Source organism: Delphinus delphis, chromosome 3, assembly GCF_949987515.2.
Source record: "Delphinus delphis chromosome 3, mDelDel1.2, whole genome shotgun sequence".
In the NCBI taxonomy this organism is placed as follows: domain Eukaryota; kingdom Metazoa; phylum Chordata; class Mammalia; order Artiodactyla; family Delphinidae; genus Delphinus; species Delphinus delphis.
Genome location: NC_082685.1, coordinates 78,519,310 through 78,536,092, shown reverse-complemented (window position 1 = coordinate 78,536,092; position 16,783 = coordinate 78,519,310). Strand labels below are relative to the sequence as shown.

Below are 16,783 nucleotides of genomic sequence, written 5' to 3'. Positions count from 1 at the left end.
ACGCTCACCTGTACTGGTCGAACTTGGCGTACACTGCCCACTCGGCGGGGCTGCTCTCGTAGGCTTCCAAGACGGCCTGCACCTCCTCCACATTGACCTCCTCGCCGGCGAAGAGCTGGTGCAGGATGCGGATCAGATCGGCCAGGGTGCGTGGCTTTAGCACCTCGGTCCGCTCCATCCCTTGCGGACTGGCGGCGCGCGTCTCGCTGCTGGGCTGCGACGGAGGAGCTGAGTGAGCCGAGGAGCCGGGGGTGAGAGTTCCTAGCTGCTAGCCAGACAGTTACACACAGCCACGAAGCCCCCAAATGCACGAGTGCCACAGCGTAAAGAAACCCCCGCCAAGATACCCACCGTGGCGGATCAGAGTACGGGCCGCGCACACAAATCTGGACCAAACCTGCTAGGTTCAGCCTCCCCGGGCCCTTTTTAAGCTCTCGGAGTCACCGGGAATGTACCAACGTCCCTCGGAGGGTGGGGAGAAGCGGGGAGCGACCTGAGAAGGGTGGCAGAGGCGGCGAGAGCGTGGGGGAAAGGCCCACGCACACGGCCCCGGCTCCTTCGGCACCCCGGCCCTAGCAGAACCCTTCTCTCCCGGGTCCCGGTGCTCGCGGTGGGCTGCGCGCAATCTCTACCCCACCGTAACATGCCGTCTTTCGGCCGCCCATCCCAACCCCTCTTCCCCCCTCCCCCGCTCCCTGAGGCTCCTCTGTGCTGCCTTGGTTTGCGACGCTAGGACGTCGACAGAAGGGGTCTGGAGAAGGGGCGCAGTACGCTGAGGAAGGACACGGACGCTTCCTTCCAAATGGAGCCGAGGGATTGATTTTGAACAGTTTACAAAGGCTGAGTATGGAGTCCACTCCCAAGGTGGAGAGCTTCTGTTCTGTCGATTGAAACCATCGATAATATGCTCCAAGGCTAGGTGAAAATAAGTCAAAGTCTTCTTTTAAAAAAATTTAAATGTGCTGTGCTTAAACTACAGCTTGACAAGGGAGGCTGGGGTCTAGAGCAACACTGGTGAAACAATAGAAGGCCGGGTATCCCTCTTTGATTTTTAAAATCAAACATTTCCTTTAAATATTGATAATATATCCAGGGCAAAGACCTGATGTGTCAAGTAATGGGTCAAAGAAATGCTGATTTTTTTTGATTCCTAATACAGTAATTTAAAGTGTTCTAATCAGATTATTTAAATCCTTCAATTCTAGGCTTGTGCCTGAAGTAGCCTACCGGTAATACACGCAAGAAAATGCATTTCTATGTTGTGCGTAGCACGTAGCAGCTTTGAGATTAACACAAGTTAAGTATGAATGAAAATAAGGAAAAAGTGAAGGACAGAAGAAATGCCAGTAGAGATTCCTTCTTTCTCACTATAGATGGATTCAGGGTTATTAAAGGTCTAGACTTCTGGAAGACTGGTCTGTTTCTGCCAGACTTTGCTCCAAGGTATTTTTATGTATATACATATGTATGTATATGTGTATATACTGTATATATTTAAGTTTACTAGTGCCATCTGCAGTCTTAAACGTCCCTGATTAAACTGATTACACTAAAACTATTCTAACATTGTTCCAAAAGGGCTACTACAGGTACAAAGCACTCCAGAGGCCTACCTTTTGTGATGTAGAGGTGGTTAATTAAAGAATTATGGGACAGAGTAACTCGTACCCTTTTCATCATTTACTCATAATTTCTTTATTCTCGTCAGTGTTTTCTATTGAGTCTCTTAATTACTTCATTTCAGCTATTTTAATCCACAAATATTGGGAATGAACAACAAAAATCGAACACAAACTTTTCTGCATTTCATAGTGGATTACACTTCTCTAAATTTTTCAGACCGTTCATTTTCTACTTTCTCTGGCTCCTTCTGACATTCAGAGACCTCAAGGATCTTTCCTAATATAGCCATATTCACACATTCATATTCATTGCCTCTCTAACGCCCCCAACACAATTTCATTGACCCTTTCTGTGTGGATGTCTCCCACATCTCTCTAATCTCACATGCTGAGAGTAATCTCTAATACCTTTTAGCACCTCAAATGAAATATACCACATTTAAAACTCCTTTCAAACATGCTTTTCATTTCCTGGAGGTTCAATTTCCACAATGAGGCTATCCGAGCTCAAGAACCTTATCCACCACTGCCTACTCTTTCCTGCTTCATTCTCAAGCTCTTTCAACCAATAGCTAACTTTTTAAACCTCCAGAATATCTTTTATGTTTTTCCACCTTTCTATTCTTATTGCCACTCCACTCAAGCCTCTATTCTAATTTTGGGTGGATTACTATGCTGGCCCTTCCCAGTACAGATCCTTTACTCACATCCACTAATTATACTTAAGTTCAGACTGGTTATGTTTCCTGGTCAGAAACTTTCAATAACTCTTATTTCCTACATACTAGGTTTGTCAACCTGGCATTTAAAATTCTCCATGTTTTGGCTCATTTCCTTTTTCATCTTTTATCTTTACTTTTCTTCTTTACCAAATGTCTTCCAGCCAGATTATATTAGTCACTATTCCTTGTGGTTACCAAATCCATTCTTCTGCTTTAAGCTTTTCCTTCTGCCTAGACACTAGAAAGACATTTCAATATGTCCAGATCCTACCTTAAGGTCTTAGCTCAAATGCTTTCCTCTCAAATAAGTTATATCTCCTCTTGAACAACTAAGGCAATAATCAGTATCTTTCTTATGGCACTTACCACTTTGCAGCAGGTATTGTAGTTACTTAGGCGGATTATCTTGACAGTGAGATGTTTGGGACAGGCTCCTTTTACATTTCATTTTTGTATTCCTTTCTCTACACCTAGTACACAGTGCCTTGCATATGCATGAATGGTGACTCCAGCAAAAACATACTGGTAATTGGCTAGAGTAATTCAACTGCTAGTTTTAAGGATCCCTGGGGCTGTGCGTTCAAATCCAGCAGACTAGACTTGTTTCTCTCAAGGTTTTTTTTTGTTTGTCTTTCTTTCCGGTTTCTCTGTAAAGAAAACCCATATTCTTCCCCACAGAATTGCACATTGTAACTTAACTACTGTCCCTCCCTCCCCCCAAAGTGACTGACATTACAGGCTCTATTAACATAAGTAGGATACCTAGATTCAGAGGTGGTAGTTCTACCGCACTCTGCATTGCCCATGTCAATGATCATCACATTTTAAGACAGATGTTGACATGTGATAGATATCCAGAGAAAGGAGTTAGAATTATTAGAGGTTCAGTAATATTGGTCTATCCATCCATCTGACACATTTTCACAAGCATGTACTATATGCCTGGCACTGCTTACAAAACTTAAGTCTCTGCCCTCAGAGGGCATATGTTCTAATGGGGCTGGGGGTAGCTACCCCAACAAATACAGTATATATGGAGAAATGGACACATAGTACCGTATACAATACACGATGGAGAAAAATAAAGCAGGAGAAAGAAGGTAGAAGGTGGTGAGGAGGTGTCATGTGATAGTTGAACAGGGACTGAAGGATGTTAGTGAGAAATGCAATTGTCTGGGGGAAGTTTCCAGATGGAGGAAATGGTAAGCACAAAAGCCCTGGGATGGGATCAAGTCTAGTGTTTGGATAATAACACAGATGAACACGGAGGTGGGTGGTAAGCTGTAGAAATGGGGACTTCAGATCACATAGGACAATGAAAGTCTTCAACTTTTACTCTGATATGGGAAGCCACTTGGGGATTTTGACCAGGGAGCAGATAAAGGGAAGCCAATTAGCTGGCTATTACAGTTCAAGTGAAAGATAATGGTGGCTTGGCTAGAGTGGGAGAATAGATGAAAAATGGCTGGATTCTGAACATGTTTTGGTAAAGATGTCAGGATTTGCTGATAGACTGGAAGTGGGTTAGAGAGGGATTAATAATTAGTTGAGCAACTGGAAGGAATGGATTTGCCATGATTAAGATAGTAGAAGACTTGGGAGAACTGAGGTGGGAAAGGGGGAAAAGATATGCCTCATAGATCTAGATATATAATAGAACTGGGAAGAAATAGTTTTAGGAGGAAGGCAGAGGGAAGAGAGTTCTATAAAGAATAAATCCACCTCAAAATGGATAGGGCTTTCCTTATGGCTATCACTAAGTAACCAATAAGTTTCAGGTATATCTGCTCCATATGAGAACATAGAAGGAACTATGATTTATAAGGATTCCTCTAACTCAAGATTCTAATCACACTCAATATACATACATGTTTTATCCTTCCTTCATCCATATCATATAAGAAAATACAGGAAATTCCCTGGAGGTTCAGTGGCTAGGACTCCGCGCTCTCACTGCCGAGAGCTTGGGTTCAATCACTGGTCAGGGAACTAAGATTCTACAAGCCGTGCAGCGCGGCCAAAAAAAAAAAAAGACAGGTAAATCTAATATTTGGTATCAAATTTTATCTTTTTACTTTCTATTATTTCAAAAAATCAACTTAAAGTTTCAAGAATTATTTAAATTCATACCTGACAATCTACCTTCCAATCAGAATGAAAGTTCCAGAACAGGAACCTTATATCTTATTCCAATGCTGAGGACATAGTAGGCACTCTATGTGAATAAACAAATGGAAATTTCTAGTTTCAAGGCTTTTGAGATTGCCAAAATGTCCCCTAAAATTGTAGTACCAATTCACATTCCATTCACCAAGAATATGACAGGACTTATTTCCCCACAATGTTGCCAATACTGATAATTGTTTTAACTATTGATACTATGAAAGGTGATACTCAGCATTTCGTAGTTTTTACCTGTACTTTTTTTTTTTTTTGCGGTATGCGGGCCTCTCACTGTTATGGCCTCTCCCGTTGCGGAGCACAGGCTCCGGACGCGCAGGCTCAGCGGCCATGGCTCACCGGCCTAGCCACTCCGCGGCATGTGGGATCTTCCCGGACCGGGTCACGAACCCGTGTCCCCTGCATCGGCAGGCGGACTCTCAACCACTGAGCCACCAGGGAAGCCCTACCTGTACTTTTTATAACTAATGATTAGCACTTTTCATGCTTTATTAGCCACCTATATTTTTATTTTTTGGAATTACATTTTAATGTATTGTGCCCATTTTTCAGACGTTCTTTTTTCTTATCAACTGAAATGAGCTCTTCAATTATTGGACATCAAAACCCTGTCATATGTTGCAAACATTTTCATCTTCTGCCATACAAAAATTAAAAACATGCAAATTTCCTTTATTGTTGCTTTAAATCATTCTGCAAACCACATCCCACTCAATATATAATGAATTCCTGATTATACGTGCATAAGGAAATGTACTATTATGTGTGTGGGTACCAAATAAAAAACCCCCAAACATCCTATTTTCAGGGATATGACAATGATGAAAGGGTGTTGGACATGCTTGTAAGGGAGTAAGCGCAGTAACTGCTGTAATAGTGGTGGTTTGCTGTGTTCTTATGAGGGAGAGAGTATCTCCTCCTTGAGAGATTCAGATAAGCTTTAAGAAAGTTAAAAAATGAATTAGGCAGAGAGGTAGGATTTGCAGTGGGGAGGTGTAGGAAACAGAAAAACAAACAAACAATGCACGTTCAGGAAACAGCGAATAATCCAGTGTGGGTTGGACAATTTTGAAGGAAAATAGTATTTGTAAAAGTAAACCTGCTGGACTGTTTTCTGAATACTTTCCTTCCATTATGTGGTCTGTAGCTGAATTCCCTTAGTCCAGAAGCTTACTAAGTATATTACAATCCTTGGAAAATGAAGCAGAAGCTGCACAAAAGGTGATTTTCATTATCATACCTCTGAACACTGTACTTTCCCGCTTTGGGTTACACACAACTAAACTGGTTGACTAATGCTATATAATTTAAAAGCATGGTCTGCACTTCTCTTTGAGTTTTCTAATCTTATCAGAGTAGATGATATTAAAGGTCCCTTCAGGGTTAAAACTTCTACAGAAATCATAGATTCCAGGAAGTATTCAATCTTATTTTGATTCCAGATAAACACTCTTAGCTTACCTTACACCCTAAATATGGGGAACTCACTGTGAAGGCCTCGGCACAGGCAGCTTCAAAGACGCAAAGCACACTATTCTAACATTATATACACTGTATGTAGAATGGGTCATCTTTGCACAGTAAGATAAGGCGTGGCATTACTGATGTTGATTTTCTCATTCATAAATATGGAAAACTTAAAATATAACCTGAGGGTTTAGTCCCCCCCCAAGCTCATTTAAACCAGACATCTGCAAAAATATTTTGTGAATTGTGTTCTAAGTTCTAATAACCAAATAACTTATGGGATCCAGGCTTATGAGTAAATGTTGTATAGTCAGCACAGAATAATGTAACTACGGTTTTAAAAAGTGTAAAGCCCTACATATTCTTAAAGGTTGTGAGTGAAAAAAACAAAGTATACATATTTAGCTAACCTCAGATTGAGTAAGTTAGTAAATTATTTAGATCAGAAAAGAATAATTAAGTTGATGACACAAATTCAAACTCAAGTAGTTTTGACTATTAAGGTAATAGTCTATCATTTGAAACCTTAGCAGCAAACATAAGATACACATAGGTTAAACACATTTTTCCCATCTGTTAAATATATATGCATATAAATATATTCATATCCTTCAGTAAACTGAAAAGAGCACAAAACTAGAGAACAGATCCTTTCCACATTCAACTTATTTGACCTGCAAATAACATTCTTTCCAGCTTTCAACATACATACTAATTTCTTACTTAGCCTTTACACAATTCAACCTGTATTATTTCAGTGTTAATACTAGCTGCATTAATTTGTTAAACAGGGACATCATTATAAGGGGACTTAGGAATTTGTTCTCGGGCAGAAAATGAGAACTGAACAGTGATTTCATCACCTTAAACTGAATTGTTCCTTAGCATCCCTTAATGATAATGTATGGCAGATCATTAACCATAAAGTACATTCTGGGACTTAAAGGACATAAACATAGTTCAAAGTCCTTTGACAAAATCATACCATTCTCATCACCTTTGAAAATAAACACTTAGAATTCTTGTATACACCTTAGATCCTGTTTGAACATTCCATTCAATTTATTGGAATTTTTTAAAAAAATGCTGCATTACAAATACAATACAGAATGAAGAAAAAAGGCTGAATTTTATTTAAAGCAATTATCAGTTTAATAGCATCAGTAAAAAATGGTACTTTTAGTCATGGCATGAAATACACATAAAATCTAGCTATTTTCCAATTATTCTTTGAGCATTTTCAAGCTGGAAAATACATTATAAAAAACTGAAAGATGCTGCCTTGTTTACTCATTGAGTGCTTTTGACACTAAAAATAAGAGAGAGTTTCATACCACAGTTATAACCACTGGGACTCAAGAATCATTAAAAGATAAGATTGAAAAGAGTCAGATGACTCATTTGTCCAAAATTTGTAAAATTCCTTGTTTCCCAATAAAAGTTAAACCGAAACCCCGAATTTTCTCTAGAGCAATCTTCCAGTGTGTCAACATGTGTGCTCTCTTGGCTAGATGTTTGCTAGAGATTAGCAGGAATAGCTATTGTCTTCTGGCAAAGAGGTAAAACCAAACTGCCTAACTCTTTCTGTCAGCTGGGTTGCCCTCTACTGGACTATGCAAGGTAATAAAGCCAGAAGGTCAATGCAACTTTGTTTCACAAGGTAACACTGTAGGTAGAAATGTAAATGAGAAAAGGCAAAACACATACCTCAAACAAATTGCACTCCCCTGAATAAGCCCCAAAAGAATCCTTTAGTAAACTGACTTTTATGGTGGGGGGGAATCAGCAGAGTGCTAATTTTTCAAGTAAACAGTTTCAGTCATTTTGAGAAGTGGTACAAAAGCAGCTTTATATAATCTTAGTCTCCTTTTCAACACTTTGGAGGCAGCTCTGGAGCAATAGTTGTAGTAATGGGTAAACCCTAATGTCAATCTTTTATGCTGATTTGTGTTTTAATACAAATCACATTTTTGTGAGTCCATCTACTCTGTGGATATTTTAAATGTATAGACATGGGTCACAGTAGATGCATGCTGAAGAGATCACATCCACAAGTCTCTTGCCACAAGATCAAAACTTTTCAGAGCTGTTTGCTTTGTGAAGATTCATTTTAAGTTATCAATATCTTTTCCTCTGTAGCTCATCCCCATGCCTGAGATTTGCAGTAATGCAGGACCAGTTTACCATCACTGCCAAAACACTACAAAAAGAAAAACGGCAATAAATTAAACTCAATTTTTGTTATTCTTAGATGAAACTAAGAAAAAAAATGTTATACTGATCATAAACATCCTCATACATGTACATGTATCTATAAGGCTAGTTCTTTCAACAGATGCAAGCTACTATTGGACACATATTAGTAATCATAAATGTTTAATAAAACTTGTCCTTTAAGCACCTTCAGCATAGATAAGCAGACATTTTAACCTTGTCCCTTCTCTACATCCGACTATAATGTATGTACTATTTTCTAGTAATTGTGCTGTAAGGATGCTGAATAAAGTCATTCCTACATAGTCTCCTTTTCAATTTCTTGGAGGGAGATCTGGATTACTGATTATAAAAACAATGTAGAAGATACTACATGTAGGTAAAAAAGGAGATCTTACTTTCTGGTCATATTTCATAGTCATCTTCTGTTTGTGTTATTCATCATTTAATTCTTCAATCACTGTATAATCTATTGAGATCCAACTAAGTTCAAGGTGTTAGAGATGTAACAGAGAACAAGAAAGTAATCTCTTTTCTTGATAGACAATTAAGAATGGCTTATCATCTCTTTAAATGATGTGAGTTAGTGATCATACTATACACAGATGAGCATATTCCATGAAGAAAATAAAGCAGTAATGTTTTACCTCATAGAGGGTTCCAACTTCCTGGTCTGGGGAGGGGGCAAAGGACTGATTCACATAAATAAACTGCAAGAAAGAAGAAAATTATGGTGATTCAGTTTTAATGGTATCCAGATTAATCTGCATTTTTCTGGGTGCCAATCAGCCAGCTATTTCAAATTATTTGTCTTCAGAACTGAAGAAAGCTTCCCTAAACCCCTTCTTTCTAATTCTCATAAATTAGTCAATTAGTGAGATCTTTATGAAGAGCATGTCTTTCCTCTGGAGGAATAACAGAATTTTTGTTCCCAGCTTTTTATAACTAAGAAACTTTTGTTTTTACAAACAGCTTTTGAAGGTTTATCCAAGAAATTACATTAGTAAAAATATCAAGTTTCTCATTTATTCATAATTAAAGACAGAATTTCTCCTAACAAAATTTTACACACACAGCCTCAAATAAAAACATCTAATAATTGAGATAGTTGGTGCATTTTTCTTGAGTAAATGACATGCACGGTTGGAGGTTTTTGACCATTACCACCTCTGAAAACTCAGGCTGGGTGAGACCTCTGTAAAGTCACTTGCAGCCAAATGAAGTAGCAAAAATGTAGCATAATTGAAACCTAATGTCCTTACAACCTTGTTTATTAAAGAATTCATTGTTCAATGTTTCAGTTTAGTCTGTTTCTACTGAAACATTTTTAGTACCTAAAAAATTCCTGAAGATACTGAAACAAAAGATCAGTGTCCAAGTGACTTCTGATAGTTTTCTTTTTAGAAAGCAAAACATTACTTGCAGGTTAACATATTCAATTTTCCTTGTCTACAATCAAATTTTAAGACAAATTTCCTGGGCTTCACATAGACCTTAAAAATATCTATCAGAATAGTTAGGTGATAGATACTATTTGGGACATCAGCTAGAACAAGAATAAATATCACTTATATTTCTCCTTCAGGCAATACAGTGCAGTAATTCAGAGTAGGGGCTCTACTGAGATCTAATTTCGGCTATAAATACAAATAACTTTTCTCAAACTGTGTCCTTGTTTGTAAATATAGAAAATAACAGGACCTATACTTCTTGAAGCTGCTGGGAAAAATAAAACGAGACAGTACACATCAAGTGTAAGTGCTTGATATACGTACTCAATAGACATTAGTTAGACTTATTAAATTATTTAAAAAAGTTCATGCTGGTGGCGCTTCCCTGGTGGCGCAGTGGTTGACAGTCCGCCTGCCGATGCAGGGGACACGGGTTTGTGCCCCGGTCCGGGAGGATTCCACATGCCACAGAGCGGCTGGGCCCGTGAGCCATGGCCCTGGGCATGCGTGTCCGGAGTCTGTGCTCCGCAACAGGAGAGGCCACAACAGTGAGAGGCCCGCGTACCGCAAAAAAAAAAAGTTCATGCTTAAATATCAACTCATTATTAAGGCTGAGTAAGGTTCTAACATAATTTCAGAAACAACTGAAATCAGTGTGCATTTTAATGTGAATTTCCTGTGATAAGGATATAATAATTTGTGTTTAGCTCCTGACAGTTTAACTATGAGTGAACATAGATTTTACTCTTTGGAACATTTTAAATTAGGAAAAGGGCTCTGGACAACAATTTAGTTTATTTCAGCAAACAATCCCTGAGTGTCTATTATGTGCTAGGAAACGCACAAGGTGTGGAATTATGAAGATTAATATGATCTCTCCCCTCAATAAGCAAACATACCTGAATAGATAAGAATATAGATAGGGAAAATGCATCTGACAAGGTCTGTAGCACAAAGATGGGGCATTAGTTTAGCCTAGCCTTTTGGTCAGGAGAGGCTTTCTGGAAAAAAAAAATGAGGAACAAGTTAGGACTTAACTAGGTGCAGAGAGTAATAATTAGGACTCTGCAGGCAAAAGAAACAAAAATAAGATGTGAGTGTTGAGGGGACAGTACAGCAGATACAGTAGAGAACTATAAGAACCTGATGGAATTCTGTAACAGGAGTTAGCAACTGAAAGTGACTTTAATTTAAAAAAAGTAATTAAGGTAGTTTAAATGGAAGTTCCATGGAGGTAAAAATTTCAAAATACAATCTTCAGCTAAATGCTAGAGCTCAGGAGGATAAAATTTTAAAGAATAATGATTTCTTTTTAAATCACCAGTCTTTATATAGATGTCTCTTTAGTTATTTTGGTTGTTATAAACTTGAGATTTTGTAGGGAGGGTTCATGGGAACAGCATTCTCTTGAGTTCTTGCACACTGCTAACAGTTTTGTGCCCTGATTAAATGTCAGTTTTGTAGTATATAAAATCCTTATCTCACACTTTCTTTGTATCTTTGCTGCTCAACTTTGACGGTAACCTAATTTCCTAAGCCATGTCCTTTTTCCCCTAGATGTCCAAAGGATTTTTCTTTTTATTTCACATCCAGTAATCTTACCAGAATGTGTCTCGGTGATTATTACACTGGGTTGGTATTCTCAGGATCTTGGTACATTTTTTTAATACGTAGTTTCAAATCTTTTTAGAAGAAATTTCCCTTGAATTATAATTTTAAGTATTTGTTTTGTTCCTTTGCTTTGGTTTTCTTCTTCAGGGACTCCTATTTCTATGTTTACTCTCCTTTGTTTATACTCAGTATTTGTCATTTTCTCAAATTCTTTTTACATTTTATTCTACCTCCCATCCCATCCCTGAGCCTGAGCAACCAGATGCTGTTTAACATTTTTTTTAAGTTAAAAAAATTTTTATACAATTTTTAAAGGTCACTTTCCATTTACAGTTATTACTAAATATTGGCTATGTTCCCCATGTTGTACAACACATCCTTCAGCCTATCTTGCATCCTTCAGTCTGTATATCCCACTCCTCCACCCCCATATTGTCCCCCTACCTCCAAACTGGAAACCACTAGTTTGTTCCCTATATCTGTGAGTCTGCTTCTTTTCTGTTATATTCACTAGTTTGTTGTATTTTTTAGATTCCGTGTAAAGTTGTATCACACAGTATTTGTCTTTCTCTAACTCATTTCACTTAGCATAATGCCCTCCAAGTCCATCTATGTTGCTGCAAATGGCAAAATTTCTCTTTTTTTATGGCTGAGTAATATTCCATTTGTGTGTGTGTGTGTGTGTGTGTGTGTGTGTGTGTACGTACACATCTTCTATGCATTTATCTGTTGATAGATACTTAGGTTGCTTCCATATCTTGGCAGCTGTAAATAATGCTGCTATGAACACAGGGGTGCATGTATCTTTTCAAACAAGTTTTTTTGTTTTCTTCAGATGTATACCCAGGAGTGGAATTGCTGGGTCATAAGGTAGTTCGATCTTTAGTTTTTTGAGAAACGTCCATATTGTTTTCCACAGTGGCTGCACCAATTTACATTCCTACCAACAGTATACAAGGGTTCCCTTTTCTCCACATCCTTGCCAACATTTGTTATTTGTGTTCTTTTTGATGACAGCCATTCTGACAGGTGTGAGGTGATATCTCACTGTGGTTCTGATTTGCATTTCCCTGATGATTACTGATGTTGAGGATCTTTTCATGTGCCTGTTGGCCATCTGCACTTCCTCTTTGGAAAAATGTCTTTTCAGTTCTTCTGCCCACCTTACAATTGGGTTGTTTGTTTTTTTGATGTTGAGTTGTATGAGCTGTTTATATATGTTGGATATTAATCCCTTATTGGTCATACCATTTGCAAATATATTCTCCCATTCAGTAGGTTGTATTTTTGTTTTGTGGATGGTTTCCTTTGCTATGCAAAAGCTTTTAAGTTTAATTAGGTCCCATTTGTTTGTTTTTGCTTTTATTTCCTTTATTCTAGAAGACTGACCCAAAAAAATATTGCTGCAATTTATGTCAAAGAGTGTTCTGCCTATGTTTTCCTCTAGGAATTTTATAGTATCCGGTCTTATATTTAGGTCTTTAATATATTTTAAGTTTATTTTTGTGTATGGTGTTAGTGAATGTTCTAATTTCATTCTTTTACATGTAGCTGTCCAGTTTTCCCAGCACCACCTACTGAAGACACTGTCTTTTCTCCATTGTATATTCTTGTCCCCTTTGTAGTAGACTGCTTGACATAAGTGCGTGGGTTTATTTCTGGGCTCTCTATCCTGTTCCATTGATCTATGTATCTGTTTTTGTGCAATACCATACTGTTTTGATGACTGTAGCTTCACAGTATAGTCTGAAGGCAGGGAGTGTGATTCCTCCAGCTCTGTTCTTCTTTCTCAAGGTTGTTTTGGCTATTCAAGGTCTTTTATGTTTCCATATAAAATTTAAAAATATTTGTTTTAGTTCTGTGAAAAATGCCATTGGAAATTTTACAGAGATTGCATTGAATCTGTAGATTGCCTTGGGTAGCATAGTCATTTTAACAACACTGATTATTCCAATCCAAGAACACAGTATATCTTTCTGTTTGTGTTGTCTTCAATTTATTTCATTGGTTTCTTATAGTTTTCAGAGTATAGGTCTTTTACCTCCTTAGGTATCTTTATTCCTAGGTGTATCTTTTTGATTTTGAAAATTCTTCTTTTTTCCTTCTATTTTTCTTCAGCCATTACCTGTTGTTTATTTGCTCTTATATTCCATCTAGTTTAGTCTCCATTTCTGAAATTTAACCTGTAATTCTTTTCCTGAGCTCTGTCACTTTGAGTTTTACTATTGCTGATTTATGTTGTTCTTTCGTGTCTTGTATCATCTTTCTTTTGACACTTGTTTTGACATAATAAATCAGTTACTGACCTGCGTGTAAGCACATTTTTCTCTGGCATGCTTTCATTGTCTTTAGGGATGTTACTCTGTTTATTTTGCTTCCTTATAACACTGTGCAGGATTTAACCTTGATACTTCTCTGTTGCTTACTTGTATATGAAATCAGTTTTCCTCAACTTTTAGAATGAAATGAGTTAGTGTAGTTTTGCTAACTCCACAGTGCTCCCTCTACTGTTGTTTTTTGTATAGTGTTGAACAATATTATTCTTTATTTTTATTATTCTTTATTTTTATTTCTTTATTTTTCTTATTTTTATTATTGCTTTCTTTATTTTTATTATTATTTTTATTTTATTTCTTTCTTTATTTTTATTATTATTATTTTTTTTGCGGTAGATGGGCCTCTCACTGTTGTGGCCTCTCGTGTTACGGAACACAGGCTCTGGACACGCAGGCTCAGCGGCCATGGTTCATGGGCCCAGCCGCTCCGCGGCATGTGGGATCTTCCCAGACTGGGGCACAAACCTGCGTCCCCTGCATCGGCAGGGGGACTCTCAACCACTGCGCCACCAAGGAAGCCCCTCTTTCTTTTTTTTAACAATTAACATTTTATTTATTTATGGCTGCACTGGGTCTTCGTTGCTGCACGTGGGCTTTCTCTAGTTGCGGAGTACAGGCTCTAGGCATGCGGGCTTCAGTAGTTGTGGCGCGTGGCCTCAGTAGTTGTGGCTCACAAGCTCTAGAGCACAGGCTCAGTAGTTGTGGTGCATGGGCTTAGTTGCTCTGTGGCATGTGGGATCTTTCCGGACCAGGGCTCAAAGCCATGTCCCCTGCACTGGCAGGCGGATTCTTAACCACTGCGCCACCAGGGAAGTGCCGGAGGTCTGCTTTCTGAGCTTTCCAGGTTGTTCCTCTCCATTTTGACCTGGTCCTTCTTTTTCCTTCCTTTCCCTGCTTAAATGTGTTTCACTTCCAGAAGTTCCTCTTCAGTGTGGGATCTTGTCTTGGAAGGGAGCCTGAGTCTGTTTTGAGAGTTCTCAGGGGCTAGACTGCTCCAGTCCCTTAAGTCCTCCTTATGCAGATATATTGTAATCGCCTGCTATTGGAGAGAATCAAACACTCTCAATTTCAGCTACTATTCTTAAATTGGCCCACTGTACTTTCCAGTGAATACCTGTTAGCTACTTCCAGGTTCTCCCTTTCTCAGTGCTATCAGATGCCAATCCTACTGTTTATTTTTTTTCAGCACATTTGCTAACACGACGCAGATCCTGTGGTCATTGGTGGGTATTCCCACCAACTTGAATCTTAGGTTTCAGGATACTTGTCATCTAAGTTCTGTTATAACTATACTGATCATGGGGTTTTGGTTTTGCTTTCTAGTTGACTACATTTTTGTGGGAATTCATGCCTTCTGACACCACTGCTATCTTCCTAGAATCCCCAGCATTACTTTTTCTTTTGACATTCATTTTGTGAAAATAAGGTAGGGTACAGCTCTATGAAGCCAGAAGATGTGAGTTCTAGTTTAATCAGGAAAAGTGACAAAAAGACTACTTTTGTTTATGTTTCCTATTGCTTAAATGGGAAGAGATAATCAGATTTGCTACAAAGCTTTAAAGTTGGACCATGTGAAATTGCTAAGTTTTTTTTGGTTAAAATGATTGATTGATGGCAGTTTTACATGGTTCAACCTAATATATATTGACATCAACCAAGTCCTTTCAGATTACTGAATACAAGCAATACAAAATGTCAAAACTCTAACATTAACATAGAACACAGCATTCTTTCACCTTTTCTTCTATCCACAAATTTCTAAAAGTAATGCCTTAATTACTTGGTACTCCTCTGGTTACCTACCTCTCCAACTCTTCATGGTAGACAGTTAGTAGAGATAACCTCTGCTCATTTCTCTTAAGTGTATGTCCTCATTACCCTAACTTTTCCATTTAGACTTGGACTCTAGGCAAGGTCCTCTGCTCCTCAGGGGTTAGCTACCATATGCAAGTGGATGGCACTATAATATCCTTGCCCATCTCTGAAATTTAATTAAATTCTATATAGCACTCTTATAAAACAGATCTTTTCTCATTCCGAGTGATCACAAACAGAGATGTTCACCTGTAAAACTCAAAAATCCCCATCACTTTTCCCTTACAACTTCCTTTGGAGGAATCCCTGGTTCTATGCTATCCTTACCTCAAATAACTTCTAGTGATTAACCTATCTTGCACTTACTTTTGTACCCATGACATGACACTTTTGTGAAAGCCACTTACAACCAAAATCTTAGATCAGAGTTGTTTCCAACTCTTCATTGACAAAAAGAAATAAATTCCAACACACATCACTTTCATAAATAATAAATTCCAACACACCTCACTTTCATAAATAATCACCCAATCCTTACACATAACTGTATTTAAAAAATACTTAGTGATTCTTCAATTATCTATCCACATATACATTACCTGAGTTAACAATGACCAAGATTGTGGTCTGGAGATAAAGGCGTTCTATATATTAACATAACATGTGACAAAATGTCAAATACATGTAGACATTTAAATTTCTGTGGCCAAATACCAAATTAAGGGGCTTCCCTGGTGGCGCAGTGGTTTAGAGTCCGCCTGCCGATGCAGGGGACACGGGTTCGTGCCCTGGTCCAGGAGGATCCTACATGCTGCGGAGCGGCTGGGCCTGTGAGCCATGGCCACTGAACCTGCGCGTCCGGAGCCTGTGCTCCGCAACAGGAGAGGCCACAACAGTGAGAGGCCCATGTACCGCAAGAAAAAAAAAAAAGAAAAAAAAACCAAATTAAAAACCTGTGGCATTTAAAATTTTAATCCTAACAACTCACCATGAAATGCTTAACACGTATCATAATATGAAATAAGTACACCTGAACCTTAAAAACGAGGGGGTTGGGGCGCCCACACTGCACAGTCAAAAATCTGTGTATACAAGGCAGATTCAACCAACTGCAGGTTGTGTAGTAGTATAGTATGTATTTACTAAAAAAAATCCACGGATAAGTGGACTGCTACAGTTCAAACTCATGTTGTTCAAGGGTCAACTGTATACCTCTTAGTTCTTCCACAGCACATGGCAAAGGTATACTGATTACCTTGAGAATGGGAAGGAAGCAACATTAATACCAAAACAAAGAAAACCCCAAAACTTTCTATACCGATATTCTATGATAGATCTTTCTGCATGGGCATTCAGTGACTTTT

The 16,783-nt window shown here is 38.4% G+C and overlaps 1 protein-coding gene across 3 annotated transcripts in view; it reads right to left on the bottom strand.

Annotated features, from left to right (window-relative positions):
* The window catches only part of LOC132423356 (cysteine dioxygenase type 1), a 37,877-nt gene that overhangs the window by 11,872 nt on the left and 9,222 nt on the right, over positions 1-16,783 (bottom strand). The window contains exons 1-2 of one of the 3 annotated variants that reach the window (XM_060008994.1): positions 352-561; positions 9-214 (exon numbers count right to left, since the gene is read on the bottom strand). In XM_060008994.1, the coding sequence (XP_059864977.1) occupies positions 9-178 (170 nt within the window). In that variant the 5' untranslated portion in view covers positions 179-214; positions 352-561. Of the gene's footprint in view, positions 1-8; positions 215-351; positions 562-8,854; positions 8,917-16,783 lie in introns of those variants that run through there. The other 2 variants (XM_069540590.1, XM_060008996.1) reach the window with 2 other exon arrangements.